At 41.5% G+C, this 24,510-nt stretch overlaps 1 protein-coding gene across 3 annotated transcripts in view; it reads left to right on the top strand.

Moving 5' to 3' along the window:
- The window catches only part of LOC126481164 (peptide transporter family 1), a 338,990-nt gene that overhangs the window by 216,686 nt on the left and 97,794 nt on the right, over window positions 1–24,510 (top strand). For all 3 annotated transcript variants that reach the window (XM_050104731.1, XM_050104732.1, XM_050104733.1), the window contains 3 exons: window positions 20,599–20,677; window positions 20,841–20,982; window positions 23,527–23,619. In XM_050104731.1, coding sequence (XP_049960688.1) covers window positions 20,599–20,677; window positions 20,841–20,982; window positions 23,527–23,619 — 314 coding nt within the window. The remainder of the gene's footprint in view (window positions 1–20,598; window positions 20,678–20,840; window positions 20,983–23,526; window positions 23,620–24,510) is intronic.

Below are 24,510 nucleotides of genomic sequence, written 5' to 3'. Positions count from 1 at the left end.
CACAGGATAGAGTAGCATGGAGAGTTGCATCAAACCAGTCTCAGGACTGAAGACCACAACAAAACAACATCGCTATCCCGTGACTTTTGTCACTTCAGTTTACATCTGATCGAAATTAAGCTAAAATTCCTCTGTTCTGTCAGCAAGATACAGTACTAAATACAGGGTACCGAATCTAAGCTAATAATACCGTTACTATCAAAAGTATTCCTAATTGCAACATAAGTTACAATTCTTTGTCCGTAGTTGTCTTTCAGCATAAAATTAAATTCACTACAGTGTAAATACAGGAAATAAGAATATACATCTTCACCTTCGAGTAAAGCATTTGTTTAAGGAAAGGTAAAAAGGCGAAATGTCGTAGGGAACTTGCAGCAGGGTAGCTGCTTATCTTCTGGCTATATTGCAGCTGTCAATATTCTGTCCGCAACGCAGCGAATTTATCGTTATAAGAGACGTCAACACCCATATGTTGGTGCCAGCATGATAACGTGGATGATTTACAGAAAATAATCGTAAAGCCAAGATTGCGAGATCCCGACGTTGGTGCCAAGAATAGTCTGTTTATTTGTTGCCTTTCGGAAATAAATTACTTTGTTTACCTCAGAGTAATGCTATTGACATCGGCGTATAATTGAGTATTAGCGAATGAAATACCTAGGTATTAAAGTAGATGGTAAGCTGCCATGGGAAGTTCATGTTAAGGATCTTTGTCAAAAACTGAAAGCTGCTATACTTACCATTAGAACAGTATTTGCAGCAAGTGATTTAACATCACGAAAATTAATTTACTTTGCTTTTTTCCATTTGCTTGTTCTGGGTTAACTCCTCCCATTGACAAAGGAAAGGGAACTTCTGTCTCAGAAACGGGCAGTTCAAGCAATATGTGATGTAAGTTCGCGAACTTCTTGTCGATCCCTGTCACGAATCTGAGAATTCTGGCATTGAGCCTCTGAATATATTTTCTTCAATGTCGTTTGTTGTTAACCATATGAACCTATCGCCAAGAATTATTAGCTTTCATTTAGTTAACACTAAGCAGGAAACAATCTGCATTTGGATCGCACCTCCTTTACTCTTGTGCAGAAAGGCGTGCATCCGTTTTCAGCAAGCTGTCACAAGAATCGAAGAACCTTATTGGTAACACTCGCAATTTCAAGTCTAAACTGAAGAATTTCCTCATGACTCACTCCTCCTAGAGTTCGTGGAAAAAGCTGCCTTGTGTTTTATATTGATGATTGTGTTTAAATATACTCAAGAGCTTATCGACTTCTTAGTATTCGTGTAAATTTTATTTTATCTATAATTAAATTTTCTGACGTTAATCTCATTTACTGACCCGTTTCATGACCATGGTGATTTGCTCTTCGATTTGGTCCTTGTAAAAAGATGAAATTAAAAAAAATCATAGATATATGCCATACTCAAACCCGAATTCGACTAAATGTCTTGTCACATCTCTGTTGACTTTTACACTGCATTTTTTCCGCCTCATTTAGAAATTTTCTTTGGCAAAATGCAAGCTCCACAATTTTTAAACAATTTACTTTGACCTTTCTACATACGTTACCGAGTACAAAATATTACAGTATGAAACAATGATTAAAAAACTAGATGGAGACCTCCTTATTCTCTTTTTTTTTCCTTCTTTGGTCTACTGAAGTATCCTTCAATTTGCCTCCATGTCAGATGTACAGCTGAAGATTGCCTTGGAGTTACCATTGTCATTTCTTTCCCTGTTACGTTATGTTATTCAGTTTACTTACACATGAGGCTATGACAGAATGGCCTAAAAATGAAAATAAAAATATTAATCCCTACGCGTTCTACCCTAACCTAACCACATTTCTTTGTGCACATCATGTTCTAAATTAAAGTAAACGACGTTCACGCCAAATATTATTGCCATAAAAATTGTCATCACCTATCACAGTCACATAAAATTATATAAACGATTAAGACTAACACATCGATATTGCTCAAATCAAGATACTTCGTAAACGAACACAGAGCTGCGTGGTACCTTCCTCTGCTCGAGGTACTAAGTCATCGAAAATGAAGAAAAAAATTAGGATTTAATGTTCCATCGACAACTAGGTCAGTAGCGACCGAATACAAGCTCGTAGTGCGGAAGATTGGGTCAGGAACCGGCCGTACTCTTTCAAAGGAATCGTCCTGGCATTCGGCTGAAGCAAAACGTGGGAAATCTAAATCTGAACGTCTGAACGGGAATTTGTACCTCCACCCTCCCGAATAAAAATCTTACCGCTGAATTATCTCGCTCAGTAGTAGGTCAAAGAGACGTGTATTGCTGTGTCAGGTATTAGATGCCGCTGTTCCCGGATAGTCTGTAATTCACAGGACCCATTTCCTGAAGAGCAAAAAAAATTGTTTTCCAGCCGAATATGCCATGTGGCACAGGAAATCCTACAGAAGAGAAATGCTTCGTCATCCTGGGTAAGAAGTGGTTAGATGTCGCGGTGCTAATGTAAAAGCTCAAGACTTGCTAAAGGAATCGAAGGTTTGGCACTTAACAACTACTCATATAGACCAGAGTGACAACTCGCGCTTGCGATTCGTCTCGTGTAGGCTATGCCAAACAGCGCTGCTGGACTGAGGAATGAAGGGGGAGAGCAACATGAAGGCTGTAATCGTAAGCTGCTAGAGCAAACCAAAAGGCTATGCAAAGTGCTTAAGAGGTCTCGCACTATTATGAACTGAAAAAAATACTGGTTTGTCATAACACCAGCCATAAAAATGATGTGGTGCATTTGTTTCTCTGCTGAACGACAGTGGGTGCTGCTGAAGACGGCCATTAGGGGAAAAATGAGTTAAGGGTAAATAGGATGGTGACAGAATATTTTATGGTAGATATCTCCAATTTTTAATTGTCTTAATGCAAGGGGAGAATCATTTGCTAACAGATGTGGCGGACAAGATTGATCCTAAAAAAGCAATTCCCTGGAAAAATCAGCTTACTTCATGACATGGAACATTCCTTACCGAAAGCAGTCATTTGTGGACCAGACACGACGGATTGCTCTTTAGTAATTTAAACATTTCATCATTTCTCAAAGGGATTCCAAGGCACTGCACGACTAAAGATGGATTTCGAATTGTTCGTCAGAAAGTTCTCGCTTTTGGCTGCTAATGTACCTCATTGCTTTCCAACTTGAGCTGACAGATGTACATCGTAGTACCCAGCTCAACGACCTGTTTTTTCAGTCCACGAATTTCTAACACTTTTATAAAATGTTACCTCAAGAGCAGTATGCTCAACTGCAGAGAGAAGCCGCTAAAGTTATTTCAATGTGTGGTTCAACATGTGTGCGAACTTTTTTTTTCTGTTGTAAAATCGACAAAGTCCCGCCAACTTTCAGACGGAACAGATTTTAATCTGTGCAATTCCACGTGTTTCACCCTGTCGCAAACCAATAGTCGGAGACATGCACACGAAGACAAAAAAAGAAAGACGCACTATGAAGGAGTTTTGCAAATTCGTTACATTTATATTCATACAGGTATGCAGTATGAGCAAAATGGATGAACGTGTACAGCACAATTTCACCGCACAGCTGACAATGATACTAAACCAGGTACATGTCGACACCAGGTCATAAAGTCTTTACTCGGTTGGACAGTAACTATGCCTCGTAGACAGGCGCGCAAACGATAAACAAAGATGTCAGCATTTGAGAAAGAGCGTATAGTTGGGTCCAAAGAATTGCAGTAATCGGTGAATCTCTCTATATTTGCATAATAGCGATGCCAATATTCGACGGTGTTGGCAGGAGTGGGTGAACCATGGTCGGTCACAGTGTCAAGAAGGAAGCGTTCGTCATAGAGAGACTACATAGATTGAGGACCAAACAATCGACAGATGGGCACTCTGAGCCCCGGATTCATCATCATCATCGATCCGACGTGCAACTGACGCTTAAGTGACCACAAGAAATAAGAGGCCGTATTAATAGGTCGCTCACAGACAGGGGACTGAGCTCACAGCGCCCCTTTTGCCGATTACCGATGATATTTGTGCGCCGGTTTGCAGTAGTGTCAGGCACATTCGTCCTAGAACCTCACTGACTGGAGTGGAATTGTCTTCAGTGATGAGTCCCACTCCTAAATGGGCCCCGATGACCAGTGAAGACGACGTGTCTGGAGGCGCCCCAGACAGCGGTCGGATACCATCCTGACTGTCGGCCACCATATGGTCCGTCAACCATGAGTGATGGATGGTCTGGTGTGCCATTTCATTTCATAGCAGGACGCCTTTGGTTGTCATCCATGGCATCTTTACAGCACAACCTACATCGACAATATTCCACGCCCCGTTTTGTTGTCCTGCATGGTGAGCCATCCTAGGCTTACATTTCAGCAAAATAATGCCCGCTCGCTCACGATAAGAGTTTCTGCTGCTCGCCTTCGTAGTGACAAACCATTCCTCACCCAGCAACGTCGCTTGATCTCTCTCCAACGAGGACATTTCCAGCATTAAGGGCAGGGCCCTCGAACCGGCTCGGATTTTGAGATCTAAAGTGCCGATTGGACAGAATTTGTGGGCTAGGCCTGAAGGCATGCAGTATTCTTGATATTTTGCAAGACCATGGCGACTTGTAAGTAGCCGTAAGGACGTTCCATTTTCGACCCTGTTAAAAGCCTGCGTAATACCGACTTTAAATCATTTTCTTGAAAGAAAAATACTTCAATACATCACATTTCCCCTTTTTTTCAGTGCTGGGGAGGGAAGGGGAGGGGCAGTAGGGACGCCGCCTCCACCCCCCTTTCCCTAGCGTATGGGCGTCCTTGCCTTGAGCTAAGCAAAGTTCGCTTACATCAGCAGAAGAGGTATAAGTAGTGCGGTCACTACGGGTTAAAGGAATTCAGGGGGCGAATTTTACTCTTTGTATTCCAGTGCTGACAATTCATGCGCGTGTATGCCTCGTACCGATGAGCTGCTATGGTTCAGGTTTCAGACGGAAGTAAAGATTCGTGAATGTGCGTTATAGAGACAGCCATCTTCAAGAGCGATTAATATTTGTAGCAAGGAATAGAGGCTGTTGTAATGCAATGCGATGAGTAGAAGAAAAATTTAGTAAATATTTGTTACCGTGCCTCATACTGCATAATTCATTTAAATATTAGAGCAATTAGTAAATTGACATCCGTTCACCCAGACAACACAACAATACTTTGTCAGGCAGTTACAGTGTCACAACTCGGGGATCGCTTGCGATGACCCGTCATTAAGGGTCATGTGCGATTACTAGTTTATCATGATTGTAATCCATGCGACAATGCAACTTATCGCTACATATTTTAATTGCTTTCTCTATTAACTTTATGAATGAAGATCAATCTGAGGATGATATAAAAAATCGAAACCTGTAAATGAATTTAAAAACGAAAAATATTTTCGATCAGTGATTGTTGTGGTATTTACAAAAAATTTGATAACATTGGATCGCCGTCACCATAACTATGACTGTCATCCCTCACCAACAATGAGATCGGTACATATGCGGCGCGAGGTGCACCCCCCACCCACCCCCCACCCCCCTCCCACACACACAGACAGTGTCATTTTCCTTAAAAGTTTGACGACAACCACTGCTGTAAAATATCTACTGCAGACATACTGCCCACCTCTTTTAACAGGCATATCTGTGAGCTAATACGAATTTCTCGTATTCACTTTCTGCGTAAGCTTGCACAGGATAGAGTAGCATGGAGAGCTGCATCAAACCAGTCTCAGGACTGAAGACCACAACAACAACAACAAACTTTCTGCGTTCACCTCATAGCGACGTTTCCGTTATTGATTTTGAATATATTGCTTTCGCACTCGCTTGTTACGCTGAAATAAATACACTGGACAAAAAGTCACTTCCAGAAGACATTCCATTGATATCGTATGACACCGCTTCTGTCCTTCAGACAACTGCCTCGGTGTGTCTAGGAAGTATCTTCACAAGTTCCAGCTGAAGTCATTCAATGATCTTTAAATGCCACACACTACCATGCACTAAGGCGCCTGAATATACGTCAAACCAAGATTTACTTCGCGACATCTGCTTCAAAATTAAGGTCAAATTTGACAGACTTTAATGGTACGTCTGCGCGCTTGTTTGACCAACTTATGTATAGGTAATAGCATATTTGGCAAACAGGTATGACTGTTTAAGGAACTATGTTAAACATACAAGATAGCTATAGGGGGTGCTTTAGCTGCCCATGCCGATGTCGTTTTATGTAGCCCGCAATGTTAGTTACACCGACGGAAAAAAATTGCAACTCCAAGGGCGAGTTTTGCGACATAAACGAAAGATGGTAGGCATCTTAACACATTTGAAATAAGATGTGTAGTCAAGTTTCGCGCCAGTCGCATAAGAATTGCGCACTGTGAGGTTGCAAATCAGGTTTTCTTTAAATTGTCACCGAATGGTCGTGAGCATTAGTTACCTTTGAGATTGCAAGTCGTGAGTTGATGTTAGTCAAGAATGTCAAAAGACCCATTATAAACACCTCACTGAATTTGAAAGAGGTAGAGTATCAGGGTTACTAGAACCAGTTCTTTCCGCGATATTGCACCAAGATTTGGCAGGAATGTAGCCACTGTGTATGACTGCTGGCAGTGGTGGTCACGGGAAGATATGTGGTCGCAAGAATACCGGGCTCCGGACGGCCATATCTCACTATTGAGAGCGAAGACCGTCGTGTTGGGCGTATGATTATAGCGCATCGTGCGGTGTCTGTAGCACAGTTCAAGCTGCAGTTGACATCACGGTGACACAACGTACTGTGACAAATCAGTTACTTCAGGGATAGCTCTGAGCCAGACCATTCCACCGGCCCTAGACCACCGCATTTTTCCGACTTCAGTGGTGTCAAGCGAGAGCTTGAAAGTAGGGTGGAGATCTTTTTGATGAAAGCTGGTTCTGCCTCGACGCTAGTAATGGCTGTGTGCTGGTTAGATGGATGCCAGTTGAACGCCTGCAACCAATCTGTCTGATTGCTAGTCACACTGGATTTACGTCTGAAGTTATGGTCTGGAGTGCGATTTCGTAGGACAGCAGGAGCACTCTTGTGGTTCACACACACACCCTGACTGAAAATTGGTTACGTCAACCTGGTGATCCGACTTGTTGTGCTGCCTTTCATGAACAGCATTCCAATGGGTGCTTTCCAACAGGATAACGCTCGCCCACATACCGCTGTGGTAACCCAACAAGTTCTACAGTGTGTCGACATGTTGCATCGCCCTGTTCGATCACCAGATCTGTCTCCAATGGAGCAGATATGGAACATCATCGGACGACAATTCCAGCGTCAACCACAACAAACATTAACCATCCCTTTATTAACCAAGTGAACAGATATGGAATTCCATTCCACAAGCTGACATCCGGCACCTGTACAACACAATGTATGGACATTTGCATGCTTGCATTCAACGTTCTGGCGGTTACACCGGTTATTAATGTGCCAGAGTTTCACATTCGCTGTTTATCTCGCGCTTACGTTAACCTGTAATCTTACCATGTTAATCACTATGTTACCTAGACAAATGTATTCCCTAAATTTTGTTACTCTTATTACTTTTTGGTACTGCAATTTTATTTCCGTCAGTGTATATCTGGCCTTCAAAAATATCGCGTGAGATTTTAATATCCTCTCGCTTGCTACGTGCAAACTGCTAGTCCTACACAAAAAAGAAAGAACTTTTTTGCAGTAAATTTCATGTGTCCAAATTTTGTACTATGATACGTTCTCGCTAGAGTCTGTTGTTTTAGAGTTTTTCAATACAAACGGACAAATGTGATCTGCTAACGCATCCCCACTCCCACACTAAAAAAAGAATGCCACTGCACGTGTTACTTCCATCATTCGACCGTTTTTGATCTTCACTGACTTGGCCTTACTACGCCATCGGCTTAGTCGAGCACTTACAAACTGTAAAACTGACGTTTGTGTAAGTTTTATCTAACAATTTTGTGAATTTTAACAACGCGAAGTTTGGAAGGTAAGAGACGAGGTACTGGCAGAATTGAAGCTGTGAGGACGGGTCGTGAGTCGTGCTTGGGTATCTCAGTTGGTAGAGCACTTGCCCGCGAAAGGCAAAGGTCCTTAGGTCGAGTCTCGGTTCGGCACACAGTTTTAATCTGCCAGGAAGTTTCATATCGGCGCACACTCCGCTGCAGAGTGGAAATCTCATTCTGAACACACAACAATTACAATACCGTATTCCGCGATCCTAGTGACTACGAAATTATTGTGCTTGTAAGGGTAAGTTTGGATCGAATTATCAACGTAATTAGTTGTAGAATAACGTTTTCAAACGCCGTTTTACTTTAATTTCCTTCACGGGCACGTTTCATTAAATAATGTTAACGAAATAGTCGACTAAGCTGGTGGCGTAAAAGCCCAATCAATAGAGGCCAAACAAGGTCAAATATCGGAAATAGTTCGTGTAGTTGGACATTTCTGTACAGTAGCAGGAAGGAGTGCCACGAACAACATACTAGAAATCCTTACTGTAGAAGCATGAGTGAGGGGGTGGAGGTGCGTTTGAAGGCTCTTACGTTTTTCTTGAAAACCTTAGCTTCCAGCGAAAATGAATCCCAGCACAAAATTTAAGTACATTAAATTTCCTACAAAAAGGGCATGTTCTTTTGTGTAGGAGTAGTAGTTTGCGCGTAGCGAGTGGGAGAATACGAAAATAATGTGGGTTGCACAAAACATCGGTAGGGGCAGCTGAATAACTCTATACAATCGCTACGTTTAAACCATATTAAGTCTCAGTGCGCTTGAGCAGCCCACGTCAGGTTACAACAACAAATGATTATTAGGCAGCTTTGTTAATAAGCAAACACTCTCTGTCGACATTACAATAAATTTGTAATATGCAAACAAAACTATTGGGTCAGTTGTTTATGCGGAAATTGGGGTTATACTTGACCGATGTGTTCTTCAGACTTTCAGAAATACATTGTTTTGTGTCAGAGACTTTCCCCATAATCCTAAACAGTACAGTATTACTAATGTCAGTTCAAAAAGTGCTACCGGTTATTTCTCCCCCTAAAAACGGTGCCATGAGGCTGGTCTCCCCCAAAAAGTGCTGAGCCTACATCGCGTGCTATGTGGGTCACGCGCATTTGGTTCCTTCAGTGAATTAATATCAGATTTCCTGTTTTTCCTCGTCAAAATAAGCTATGACTCAGTCTGTAATTACCTCGGAATACGACGGGATACTAAACTGTGTTCGGACGCGTTCTTTAGCAGAGCCGTGTTGAGCTGATGGTGCGCTCCTGGCAGAAATGTGTAAATTGGGGGTTGAAGAGGGGAGGGGGGGGGGGGGGAAGGAAAGAAAAGGGAAGGGAAGGGACTAGTGATGTCAGCTACATCGAGACCTGGTGCAGATTCAGCGACTAAAAAACAGAACCCCACATTCATACAAGAGATACGAACGCTGTGACCTCTCCACCTCCCTGCCCACCGACCCAGTAGAAGTGCCTTTCTGCAATTCCTCCTCCCCCTCCTTCCCAGTACAGCTATCTAATGAAAATGAAAGATAATCGAAAAGTATTACTTAAGTGAAGTAAACTGACGAAGCATGTTGTCCACGACAAGAATGTACCTTTGTAGTATAAACACTAAATTACAGATTGTATAAGTGGTATAAAGTAAAGCAATCTATTTCCTGAAACTTCCTGGCAGATTAAAACTGTGTGCCCGACCGAGACTCGAACTCGGGGCCTTTGCCTTTCGCGGGCAAGTGCTCTACCCGAGTTCGAGTCTCGGTCGGGCACACAGTTTTAATCTGCCAGGAAGTTTCAAATCAGCGCACACTCCGCTGCAGAGTGAAAATCTCATTCTGGAAACATCCCCCAGGCTGTGGCTAAGCCATGTCTCCGCAATATCCTTTCTTTCAGGAGTGCTAGTTCTGCAAGGTTCGCAGGAGAGCTTCTGTAAAGTTTGGAAGGTAGGAGACGAGATACTGGCAGAAGTAAAGCTGTGAGTACCGGGCGTGAGTCGTGCTTCGGTAGCTCAGTTGTTAGAGCACTTGCCCGCGAAAGGCAAAGGTCCCGAGTTCGAGTCTCGGTCGGGCACACAGTTTTAATCTGCTAGGAAGTTTCAAATCAGCGCACACTCCGCTGCAGAGTGAAAATCTCATTCTGGAATCTATTTCCTATTGCTTAAGTCATCTACTGTGCATTGGTTTTAGTACGGTGTACAATAAAAAACGCACAGATTTTATTTGCTCACTATAAATTAGAAATAAAAGAAAAAGGGCTCTGACTAAAGATTCAGAAATCATTCCAGTTTCTTCCTTTGAGCCAAGCAAACTCATTGATTATGTAACTGATACAAGTTCAACTGCTATATTATCCTCTGTTGAAAAAACAGCTGAGTTTGACAGTCAGTCTCCGCCATTCTCGATCGTAAATCGTTTCTTTTATAATATTCATTTTGCTAATACTGCATGCATGATTTCGTTCTCGTTTAAGTTACAACAGAGTACCTAATACAGAAGTAAGGCCTACTCAACTCCTCCCGAACAGGCCCAACGCTAGTGACCGGCCGCCGTGTCACTGGATGCAGATACGGAGGGACATGTGGTCACCATACCGCTCTCCCGGCCGCATGTCAACTTCCGTGACCGCAGCCGCTGCTTCTCAATCAAATAGCTCCTCAGTTTGCCTGAGTGCACCCCACTTGCCAACAACGCTCGGCAGACCAGATGTCACCCATCGAAGTGCTAGCCCAGCCCGACAGCGCTTAACTTCGGTGATCTGACGGGAACCGGCCTAATTCTATAGTGGTCTTAAGACACCACAAGCTTGAGCACTGCAGCCGTGACCAATAAGGGCGTACGTCAGTTTACACGAGAGCTGAACTCAGTTGAACAGAGAACAGCTTTTTATAGGTACGACGAGAAACAGCTCCTGTGATGATGATAGTCACAGAAGGCTTCCTCTCGATTACCTGTTTACTTACACAACAAATCGTACTAAACATAACTTGGGAGTACTGACTGGAAGACCAAATTACTTGTCTCCTCCATCGTCGCGCCTGTCTCCGTTTCCCCGTCGGCAGAAATCGGAGGCCTTCGCTCAAGTACACTACTGGCCATTAAAATTGCTACACCACGAAGATGACGTGCTACAGACGCGAAATTTAACCGACAGGAAGAAGATGCTGTGATATGCAAATGATTAGCTTTTCAGAGCATTCCGACAAGGTTGGCGCCGGTGGCGACACCTACAACGTGCTGACATGAGGAAAGTTTCCAACCGATTTCGCAGACACAAACAGCAGTTGACCGGCGTTGCCTGGTGAAACGTTGTCGTGATGCCTCGTGTAAGGAGGAGAAATGCGTACCATCACGTTTCCGACTTTGATAAAGGTCGGATTGTAGCCTATCGCGATTGCGGTTTATCGTATCGCGACATTGCTGCTCGCATTGGTCGAGATCCAATGACTGTTAGCAGAATATGGAATTGGTGGGTTCAGGAAGGTAATATGGAACGCCGTGCTGGATCCCAACGGCCTCGTATAATTAGCAGTCGAGATGACAGGCATCTTATCCGCATGGCTGTAACGGATCGTGCAGCAGCATGGACCATCAGCTCGGAGACCATGGCTGCGGTTACCCTTGACGCTGCATCACAGAGAGGAGCGCCTGCGATGGTGTGCTCAACGACGAACCTGGGTGCACGAATGGCAAAACGTAATTTTTTCGGATGAATCCAGGTTCTGTTTACAGCATCATGACGGTCGCATCCGTGCTTGGCGAAATCGCGGTGAACGCGCATGGGAAGCATTCGTCATCGCCATACTTGCGTATCGCCCTTCGTGATGGTATGGGGTGCCATTGTTTACACGTCTCGGTCACCTCTTGACCGCATTGACGGCACTTTGAACAGTGGACGTTACATGCAGAAGAGAGGTAGGAGAACCCACGTACATCTTCCAGTTCATTCTTAAACCATCTTTCTGTTTCTTCCAGTCAGTTTTTGCGCTCCCTCTGTACCTGTACCTGCACTCTTGGCGGGGGCCTGTGTCGCCACGCCTTCCTCGAATTTGGTATTTGCTCCGGGGTCCTGTGGCGGAATGTGGCATGTCCCAGGTTGCGGCCGCGCCGCCGCTTCTGGGAGAGGTAACGGTAGCTGCGATGCAACCTGATTTCTCCAGTCGAGCGGCTCGAGGCGTACTTCACAGCCGATGCTGTAGAATGAGTGAGGAGAAAGCAAGTTTGCCAGGTCCAGACCTTATCTTGCGACTGATTACACGTGGTACATCGAGTGAGATGGCGCAGTGGTCAGCACACTGAACTAGCATTCGGTATGACGACAGTTCAAATCCCCGTCCGGCGATCCAGATTTAGGTTTTCCGTGATTTCTCTAAATCTCGAGGCAAATGCCGGGACGAGTCCTTTGAAAAGGGCACGACCGATCCCCTTCCCCTTCCTTTCGTAATCAGAGATTGCTCTCCGTCTCTAATAACCATGTTTTTTACACGTGATGCACTGGGGCGTCCCAAATTAACGGTGGAGGGCGGGGGGAGGGGGAGGAGCAGCATTTGCTACTCCCCCCTCCCCCCTCTGGAAACTGGAGTCGAGATTTGTTACTCATTATACAGAATTCTCATACACTTCTTGATATGCTTGTATGATTAGGTATGGCAATTCTACCATAACGTGGACCACCACAGTGAAAAATACTATGGCTATAGCAATGGCTGCGTGACTCGTGTTTCTCTGGTTGTCACATGAAACTATGCGTTTTTCTTCGACGCTGCTGCATTTTTAAGCTTACCTAAACCCGATACAGTCGCGAACCTTCGTAGAACAGCGCTGAAATAGGGATCCCATTCTCTTCTGTTGATTCCCCATGCGCACTATTGTTGAGTAGAGCGTGGATGGTGTTAAGTTACACGAGGCAGATCGCTGGACCCCGAAGTACGTGGTCTTACTATACAGTAGCGGCGCTTGTTTCAGTCGCAGTTAGGTCTTTGCGCAAAAGCGACAGTCGTCTGTAAGGTAAGACACGTTTTGTGAAATATTAACACGTATTTTTTTACTCAGCTCATAGCGCACAGTAAGCGTGACATTGTCCCTTTTTGCAGAGCATAGCCAATCATATCTAGGATGTAAGAACTCTGTGTAAAGAATAAAAGATATCACCTAAATTGCCAATTTTAGTCGTGACACAGTGGGCCAGCGTCCTGTCAGCTCTTCTCTTAACCACGAGCTCCACGACTGGTAGTCTCCCTTCTTTGGTGTCAACAGTACATGTTATGTTGGAATGCATGCAGTTCAGACGTGGAAGGAAGTCAAGGACACTGTCCCTTCCATGGAGCCAGATTACGACCGTGTCATCATTGTAACTGAAAAACCAAATGGGTTTCCATTTGGATGGCGTCAATGCTTCTTCCTCGAAGTCCGTGGTTGCGAATTTGTATATGGAGCACTTCGAGGAAGACGCCCTGACGTCATTCAAATGGAAACTCACTTGCTTTTTCCTTTATGTGGATGCCACGTTCGTCATCTGGCCACACAGAAGGGAGGAACTCCTTGACTCCATTGCACATCAGAACTTTACACATCCCAACATCAAATTCACCATACAGATAAAAGAAAAAGCAAGACAGCAATTCCTGGACGTCATGACCAAGAGAAGGGGAGCTGATGGCACTCTGGGCCACGGTGGGTATCGGGACAAAACGCACAGTGACGTGCGTTGTCAAGCAGACAGCTGCTACCACCCTGTGAGAGGAATAGGGTACTAAAAACACAAGAACACAGGATGCGCACCTTCTCAGTGTGAGTCTACCCCAGGAACTGGAACATCTCAGATCTGTGTTCTGAAAAACTGGTTACCTAGAATGGCAGATTAAGCACATTGTCTGTCCCATCACTACAGTACAACCTGTTCGGACAGCGTAAGTCGTGGAAGAAGAGGTAGCCACTGCCTTTATACCATAGCTGGCATGCTATTGGGAAAAGCTGGCCCCATACTGACAAAAACACTAAGTAAGAAATGTCTTGCTTGCCAAATTAAACATGGGAATTACTGGAGAACATTGAAGATGACCTTGACTTGCAGAAGGCTGCGTGTGCCATATTCCACGGCATGTGGCAGGACATATATTGGACAACAGTGCACACCATTGAAGGTCAATGATAACACTAGTGGCACACTTGACTATCGTATCCCAACAAGTCGGCGGTAGCAAAGCACTGTCTGTCAAAGAATCATGTGTTGGAATACCAGCACACCAGGATTTTAATACCAACTTCGAAATGCAGGGACAGTATCATCACAGAAACCATCGAAATTTGCACCAATGACGTCTTGTACATCAGGACTGTGGCGATAATCTCAGCAAGGTTTGGCAACCAGCACTTTGTCTAATTAAATAGACACTCAGCAAACTCAATGAGCTGGCGGCCAGATGCAACTATGATGACTCTACCACAGACACACATAATTGCCTCCATGACTGCTGATGTGCACCCTCGGACACGTACCGCTGAGGGAACGACTTGTAGATGACGGGAAAATAAGTCAGCCATGCATCCCCAAGAGCTCAGTGTCCCCTTCCCATCCCACACACCAGTATTAGGTTCTAAGTCACAAACCCATCAGTCTTAGCAGTTAGACAACTGCCCAAATCAATCTTAGCAGTAAGAACTATCATATCCATCACACCAGATCATCGACCTGCCTGCATGTCCAGCACAGAGCAAAATTGTCCACATCATCATCAGACCTAATGGTTGTGTGGGGAATGGGAGGGGGACACAGAGCATCTTGGGGATGCATGACTGACTTATATCCCCATCGTCTGCAAGCTGTTCCCTCAGTGGTCCGCTTCTGAGGGCACACACCAGCAGTCACAGAGGTAATTACATCAGTGTCTGTGGTAGAGGCATAGTTGCATCTGGCTGCCTAATCACACCTGTCCTATCTTAGTATGTAAGCAAAACATGTACAAACAAAAATCTAGAAATGGGAACAGACATGCCTATCAATACCAGGCTGGTGAAATGTCTGCAAGCCTCCCATTGAATGACATTGTTGGAAGGACACTCATCATCATCATCATCATGGCTCACAATCACGTGTATAATCATAAGCAGTGTGGTCCTAAACATAACATGGAATACACAACCCACGGCACCTCGTGGTAAGCCATAGGAATCAATAAACAGAAAACTAAAAATTGTAATCCATCAGATCAAAATATACCCAAGAATCCTGTGATAGGTGATGCAGAAATACAAATACTTCCTAAATTCCAATGTAACCAAGATGCCTCCCTGAAGATGCTGCAGAGACCCAAGAGCTCAGTTCGTCAGTGCATCTGATGAGGGCGACATGTCTCATCACCATAAATATTGTGCCCGTTGTACACTGTGAACTGGCAGTACACCTGTGGAGAGAGACAGAAGAATCACAGAGAGAGGTGTGTTTAATTAATGGAAGTCTCAATGTATTGCAGGAAGAAAACCATCACCTCTATTAGAAGGCAGTGAGAAAGGATGAAACAAGACATTCCTAACACACCTTACTACACAACAATATTCTTTCCCTTCCCTGAGAGCTAGGAGGGCAAGGAGGAAACCTATCCCCCCTCCCCCTCATTTGCTCCCCAAGTGTGGGTGCCCTCAACTTCGGGGGGAGTGGGGGGGGGGGGGGGGGGGGGGAAGTACTTCTTTCCTTTGAGTCATTCTGTTCCATCTCCATCTATACTCTGTGAACTACTTTGAAGTGTATGGCAGAGGGTATGTACCAGTGACTATGGCTTTTTTCCCTCATTCCATTCATGTACATAGAGTGGGGAAAATGATTGTTTAAGTGCCTCTGTGTGTGCTGTAATTAATCTAATCTTATTGTCACAATTCCTAGGGGAACAATGTGTATAGGATTGTAGTATATCCATAGGGGCATTGTTTAGTGCTGGTTCTTGAAGCTTGGTCAGTAAATTTTCTCGGGATAGTTTCTGTCCATTTTCAAGAGCCTGTCACCTCAGTTCTTTCAGCATCTCAGTGACATTCTTACTTGGAGCAAAAGAACCTATGACCATTCGTGCTGCCCTTCTTTGCGTACATTAAATATCCTATCTAGTCCCATTTTGTTCCGGTTCCACACGCCTGAGCAACATTCTAGGATGGGTTGCATGAGTGATTTGTAAACAATCCCTGTTGTAGACTTGTTGCATTTTCCTAGGATTCTGCCGATAAACCAAAGTCAGCTACCTGATTTTATCAAAGACTGAGCCTATGCGATTGTTACATTTCATGTCCCTACTAAATTTGACACACAGGTATTTGCAAGAGTTTACAGATATTATAGTCGGAGGATACTATGTCTTTTTTCTTTTTTTTTCATTTTGTAAAGCACGCAACTTGAAACTTTACATTTTTGAACATCTAAAGCAAGCTGCCAATCATGGAACCACTTTGAAATCTTATGGGAACCACTTTGAAATCATATCAAGGTCTGACTAACTATTTGTACAGCTTTTATCAGGCTATAATTAATTGTAGATAACTACATAATCTGTGAAAACTCTGGAGCTATCATTAACATAAAATATGAACAGCAAGGGACCTAACTCATTTCCCTGGGATACACATGAAGTTACTTTTACATCTGTCAATGGCTCTCCATCCAACATAACATGCTGTGTCCTCCCTATTGAGAAATACTCAGTCCAGCCAAATATTTCATCTGATATCCCATACAATGGTCTTGATGATGAAGATGATGAAGATGATGAAGATGATGAAGATGATGAAGATGATGAAGATGATGAAGATGATGAAGATGATGAAGATGATGAAGATGATGAAGATGATGAAGATGATGAAGATGATGAAGATGATGAAGATGATGAAGATGATGAAGATGATGAAGATGATGAAGATGATGAAGATGATGAAGATGATGATGATGATGATGATGATGAAGATGATGATGATGATGATGATGTTGTGTAGGTGTGTTACTGAGTGAAATGCTTTTCAGAGATCAAGAAATACTGCATTTACCTGACTGCCTTGATCCGTGGCTTTCAGGATATCATGTGAGAAAGGTGGGAGTTGGGTTTCACATGATCTGTGTTTTGAAATCCATGCTGGTTGGCATGGAGGAGGTCATTCTGTTTGAATCACATGCATTATGTTTGAGCTAAGAATATGTTCTAGGATTCTTAAGAAATGTATGTCAGGGACGCTGGACAGCAGTTTCACAGATCACTACTTCTACCCTTCTTGTGGATAGGTGTGAACTATGTTTTCTTCAACTATTTGGCACAGTCTAACTACAATATATTATAGTTAACAAATGGGCTAATCCAGCTGTGAATTGGGTATACAATCTGAGAGGGATTCCATTGGGCCCTGGAGCTTTGTTCTGTTTTGATGATTTCAGCTGTTTCTCAATGAAACTGACACTAATGTCAAGATCACTTATCTTTTCAGTGGCACTAGAATTAAGTTGAGAAATAATTCTCAGTTCTCCTTTGTAAATTATCATTTGGAAATGTAATTGAACATTTCTGCTTTTGATTTCTTGTTCAACTCACTGATGTACCTCATGGTAAAAGAAAATGGAAAAAGGCATCCTTTACTACCAGCCCAACTTCAATTATTATTACTTTCTACGACGTATTGTTGTGCTAAGCCAATTCACATACTGTACATATCTAAATCATACATTGGAATATAGTGGAGAATGTACATATTACGTGCTTCTGTAAGTTTGCTGATTGGTCCACTAAGCCTGGATCTGTAGGAGTTAGTATAAATTGGTAGGCTTGTGCTAGCAGTCAATTGCTTTTCATTCAGCCATCTCTACATAGCTGACAGTACTGTTTGAGGTAGACAATGTTTTCTGTTGTGAAATGTTTTTGTACTTCATTCTGTTCTGGCATAACATACACAACCATAATGAAAAATACTATGGCTTTAGCAATGGCTCAATAACTCATGTTTTTTCAGTTGTCACATGTGCATAATCATTCTTTTATACTTAACATATGTAGCCATTTGTATTATAGGCCAATACTATATTCCAAAGTAAATTTTGTGATGGACATTATGGGAATTGGTATAGCACAACAGTACATCATGGAAGGCAATAATGTAAGTTGACAGTGTAAAAAAAAATGGAGCCTTTTTTACTGTCTTCAGTTGCTACGTACAGCAGCGAGTTCAGAAACCTGGAACAGAGAATGCCTCACAAAATAACAAAGCCTGCACTCCATAATCAATCCCCTTTCTCACCACTTTCTAATGGAGATGATGATATTCTTCATGCAATACATTGCAACTTTCACACTTAAGAGTTAGTCTAATAAACGTGCATGATGTGTGGTCTCTGGGAGCAGCCCGATCCTCTGTATGAGCCATCATTTTCTACAGTGTAATGTTTCCTGTGTCTTTGATAAAATTTTGTTCTTTTGGCAGGAGAGACATCCAACTTCACTTTACTAATTTTAGTCGCAAGTCACTCCCCTCCCCTCCCCCCCCCCCCCCCTCCTCCCTTGCCAGGTAAATTTCTGCAGACATCCTTGACTGGCACACACCCTGTAGTGAAGTGTATTTTGCTGCAGACATCTGTAACATACAGTGTATCTAAGCAATATTCCAGTTTCTCCCATGTCCATCTTAGCATGTCCCCATTAACAAGTGTAATTGCTGCTCTGATGCGAGCTCAGCGAGCCGAAGTCTGGTAAATAGAATCCTTCATGAACCCCCTCTCCCCCCCCCCCCCCCAAAAAAAAGAAAAAAAAACTAATGGGGTTATGTCTGGAGACTTAGGGACCTATGAAATGGGTTCCCTTCTGCCAATCCAGCAACCTGGAAATGTGTCATCCAAAGCCTCCCTAACGATAGATGTCCAGTGAGAAGGGACACCATTCTGCTGCAGAATGACATCCCATTGCTTGTTTTGGATCGGTGGAAATGGAAACTATTTAAATGTGTCCAGATAAACAGTAGATGTTATTTATGACATTGCAGAAAAAATGGTCCCACCATGTTGCACATTTACTTTTGGGCTGTTGCACACAATTTCCATGCTGAAGCAAGGATTCTCAGAGCCCCAGATCTTCATATTGTGTTGATTTACATTCCCAGACACATGAAAGAAAGCTTTATCCATGAACATCACCTTTTTCAGATAGTCCCAGTCATCCTCAAAGTAGCTGAAAATCTTAGTTGTAAATGTTTTGGTCTTTCATCAGATTGAAGTACATGAAGCAGCTGCACCTGGAAAACATCAAACTTCACTCTCCTCTGTAGTGCCCTGTGCACCATAGTTGATGGTGGCTGCAGCTGTCAAAACACTTGACAGATTGATTTGGTTGGGCTCCAGAAATGCCTGTTGCCCCCATTCCACATCTGTGTCACTCATGCTCGGACACCCAGAGCTCATGCTCTTCATGACACTTCCAGATTCCTTGGACGTGTACCACTGTATGATTGTTGGATGTAATGGTCATGTCCTCCCATAACTCTGTAACACATCCAGAAGTTTTGCTGGACCCTGTGTGTCAGATTTAGTCACTATCAATCATGCCACACACAGTGCCCATCTGCTGGGGTTAGCCATTTTCATCAATAACCAAAAAAGAGCACTTTAGGTGTCTGAGCATCATACTGCAAATCACAGCTTTCTATCCATCCCTGTTTCTGAAATACACTTAATGAATGTTGTAAAGGTAACTTTGGAACGTCATGTACTATGTGAGTCTGTTAACCATTGCTCAGTGTTTTACAGGTGTGTATTCCTAGTAGTTTTATGTGGGCTTTGTTAACAGTGTGTAGGAATTCCAGTGCAGCTGGCTTGGGGAATGAAACTGGAAGCCACTAAGTGAAGTTAACACAAATTTTATTTCTAATAACTGACCATACAAAAAGATGGTGTGCATATACAACAATTATTTGCAGCAAACAGAGGGCTAAACTCATATTTCTGTCAAAGAGTTTTATTTATATTGTAGTTTGTGTTGTCAATAGTGAAGGAGGTACAATCTGTCATCAGTATTGTGACCCAAGTTCATTACAATGCACAGCAGACCATAATGGAAAACTCTTGTATCTAGTTGTAATGGCCCAGTTGTTTGATAAAATAGAATTACACCTACATCAAATGTAATTTTTCAAGCATTTGAAAATGTACTGTTTTATTATGGGGGTAAATTATTTCCAATGCTTTGAAAATGCTGTACAATCATGCTCATATAACATGTAACAATGTTATTAATTTCGATTCCAAACTGCTGACAGTCAATTTTCTCCAGAGGAAATAGGTAAGCAGTATGATTGTGGAACCCATAGCAAGTGCTACATGCATAAATAGCCGTGGCTTGTAGCAAGTATACTCAAAGCCATTTGTCACAAAATCTCAAAACTATTTAGTCATCAAACTAACATATTTTAAGATATTAGGTTAAGCTGACTTGATATGTGCAATTAAAAAAAGTAAACTCTCTGTACATAATGAAGTCAAATTAGACAATTCAAAAACTAATAAATGCTGTAAATCAACATTCAATTAATTTCAAACTATTCTTTTGTTTCAGAAACCCAAGTACCCACGATCAGTTTTCTTTATTGTGACCAATGAATTCTGTGAAAGATTCTCCTACTATGGAATGCGCAGTAAGTATGGAATACTACCACATTTAAATTTCAAATGCAGAACCATAAATTGTGTGTGTTAATTTTATTTTTGTTGTTTTTTCCTTATATTAGTAATGTGAATATTATGTAATGCAAGTTTTTAATTCTGCTAATTTTAGACCATTTTCCTTTTTAATTTCAGCAATTTTATCTCTATATCTCAGAAACATTCTCCGATATGATGATGACACAGCCACAACAATTTACCATACATTCACAATGTTGTGCTACTTCTTTCCTCTTTTTGGGGCTATGTTGGCTGACAGTCTTTTAGGAAAATTCAGGTGAGATTATTGAATATTTATTATGGACTGACTTATTCTTTTCTTCAACTAAGAAATTTTTATGTTAAATATTTCCCACTCTGGAAATATTTATAATTGATATTTTAATTTTATAAGGTACCTTTTAGCTATTGATGGAACATAAGCATTAAACTTCAGAACAGGAACATTCAGTGGAGTACCCAGTAAGGAACCGAAATGATGGATTGATATAAACTTGAAGTACTGAAAGAGGCCTCTCAGTGAACCAAGGTTGTGTTATAGAAAGTTTATAAGTTTCAGCCCCCTGGTATTAGTGTAGGTTGTCAGTCTTGTTAACACTGAAAAAAAAAGTGTATTGTTATATTTGTATAATACGACTCTTGTTTATCATGCAAGTGGAATAGAATCTTTAGACTGATAAAACTGAAAGTGAGCTGAAAGTTTGTTTGGTACTATCTTGTGTGTTAGTCTCTCTGGAACCAAGTTTTTGTAATCTTGATGGGTTATGGGCACAGGATGTGCATGAACAAAAGCAAAGCACCGTATTTGTTTTCACTCATGAATAAATTTTCATAAAACATCATGATTTAACTCAATTGATTTTTGTGTTTGGTAGAAATAGCAGCCAGTGTTGGTGACTACAAAATACAAGGGGATAAACTCAAAGCAACATATGACTATGCAAGATGGAAATGCATGTGTCAATGCTGTTATGAGTCTGTGCGCTTGAAGAAATTTCTGTGTCATATGTGGGCAGGGAGACCATGGGGCAACAGAGTGTCTGATGAAAAAGATAGATAATAGGATGCAAGTGTCCTGAGTTGGTGGAAGATGTGACCACAGAAAAAATAGCATCACATCAATGTTTATTGAAAGACCATGCTAAAGCAGGAAGTTTATTAGTAAGTGCATTAGGAAAATACGTTGCCAAACTTGTAGTGATATGCACCCACAAATGAAATATGGTGTGGGTTACACAAATGATTTGAATGAACCAGTATGCAATGACTAAAGATGTTGATTGGACCATTTCTTCATGTCCAATGTGCTGACAAAGATAACATCAGTGTATATATTGTGAAGTTGCAGAATCTTTTCATGGATTTGAATGATGAATTGCAGAAGCATGAGATAACTGTCTTGCCTGAAAGAATTTTAAATTGTCAAACTTATCCATATTGGGAAAAGAAAATGGCAATTTTAAAGACCTGTGGGACATGATTCTATCTGAAAAGCAGTGTGAACCTTTTGACTGAAAAACTCTACACCATTGAATTGCATGATAAAAATATGGCCAAATAAACTAGGTTTGTTTGCACGCAGTGATCCTAAGAAGAAAGTCAGTGAAAAAAAAGTGATGATAGTGAAATATCAAAAAAAGAATGTTGAATATTCAAAATGAAAATTTTCTTGTCATAAATGTGGGCAGGGAGACCATTGGGCAGCAGTGTGTGTGTCTGAAAAGAATGTTGCATTTTTGTTATGTGTTTTGGTGTCTCAATTGATAACAGTGCCCTGAAATCAACAATTGGTACTGCAACAGTTGTGTCACAAACTGCATCACTGTGAATAAACAATACATTGTATCTTATATGAAATTCACTGCTCTTGAAAGTACATGAATTGGGAAGATAGATTTGTCATGGAGAGAGAACTTAGAAAATTTGAAAATAATTGAATAATCCAGAAAGAATGCTGAAGACGGACATTATGTTAATTTATCCACTACGTGCAAACAAATTTACAGTAGAAAAACAGGAAATCAAATTTTGTTGATAAATGTAAATATTTAGCTGAAATCATAACATGCAACCTAAATGAGAAGCTGATATAGCAAAATAGAGCAAAAGCTGCACAAAGCAAATAAATATTGTCAAAAATACATACAACAAAAAAGGCTTGTCAATAGCTGCAAAATTAAAACATTATAAAAAACTATAAAGCCAGCTGAAATCATCTTACAAACAAACAATATCAGGTGAAGGGGCATTGCAAAATAGCTTCAAATAAAATAATACACAAGAATATAGAACCAGTAATGAGCATAATCTGGAGGAAACATATCTAATTGTTTGGACATGTGATCAGAACATCGAAAACAAAATTAGTATGAGAATAATAGAAAAATATGGAATGGTAACAGTAATATTAAATGGATTACAGAAATTATGGAACCCCAAACTACAGTACATACCTAAATCAACAGAATAAGACAAAATCAAAATACTGGAAGACTTACAATCCAGACTAAAAATGAAGATCAATAAAAAGACTACATTAATGGTAATCTCAGACAAAGAAAGAAAAAATCTGAAAGAATAAACAAACATTGGCAGGTAGGAGAGCAGAAAACCCTTTTTTAATAATGCATTACAATAAGCCTTCTTGTAACCATTGTATTAGTAAATGACAACATCTTCTTGTAACCTTTGTATAATTGACTAGAGTTGTCCAATGAAGGCTATAAAATACAAATAAAAATAACAACAAATTGAGAATTTTCACTAAGTTGTCTTTGCATGCGTGTTACATCAATTTTACAAATGCTCTTTTAATTTTCAGGACCATTCTCTATTTATCATTTGTATATGCTGCTGGGAATATCGTCATATCCTTAGCATCAGCAAATGATTCAATACCAGGAATGCCAGCCAGGTAAGTTTCTTGTCTCTCATAGTTTTCTGTAGTTCTGAAGTAATAGTTTTTTTAATGCACTTAAGTATCTATCGGAAACCAATATTGCTTAGTGTTGTTACACTGAAACTAGATTGATGTCCAAATCTGAAGGCAGGATTGTCAGTGAATAATAGCACTTAGAACTGAAAGCATCTCTTACTGGTACCAATGTACGGCTAGAACTGAACTTAGCTCCCACATGTAGAGTGCTGCTATTTATACAGTCATTGAATATTCCAAAATGCTGGTATTGATACAAGCATAGAATATTCTGAAATATACAAACATTGCAAACATACGGCATTTTAAGAACATTCCAGAAACAATAAATACAAAACAGCAAATAACTGGTGGTGGTCAGGTTTGAACCAATGATGTGCAGTGCACCAACCCAATGCTAAACACTGTGCCACACTACGTGTGCCATGACTCGTGGCAGTATATTTGAGGGCCTAAGAAAAAAAAGGGTGGGTTAATAGCATCTGTTCAGAGTGGGGGCGGGGGGGGGGGGGGGGGCAGCAAGGATAAAGGATGCAAGGAGAAACAATATCTCTATTGTGGGAAATACTTCTTTTTACTAAAATAAGGTAGAATTTGTTGTGGTGGTGGAATGTCTGTGAGAAGGTGAGCAGTTTTGGAAGAAAATATGTTTTTGATTGGAAAATAATCACCATGAGGACTTCATAAGATACGAAAGTATGTGCTATGGAGAGGGTTGAGGTGGTTAGGAGAAGCCATTGCAGGAAGGACAGATGATTTTAGTGAAAGAAAGAATGCATATTTTGTGACTAATGCAAAACTCACTTTGTCAAAGGATTGGTTTTTTTTTTTTTTTTTTTTGCTTCTAGAGTGCTGCGCTTCATAATTTGC

Source organism: Schistocerca serialis, chromosome 5, assembly GCF_023864345.2.
Source record: "Schistocerca serialis cubense isolate TAMUIC-IGC-003099 chromosome 5, iqSchSeri2.2, whole genome shotgun sequence".
Taxonomy (NCBI): domain Eukaryota; kingdom Metazoa; phylum Arthropoda; class Insecta; order Orthoptera; family Acrididae; genus Schistocerca; species Schistocerca serialis.
This window is presented reverse-complemented; position numbering and strand designations above follow the sequence as displayed.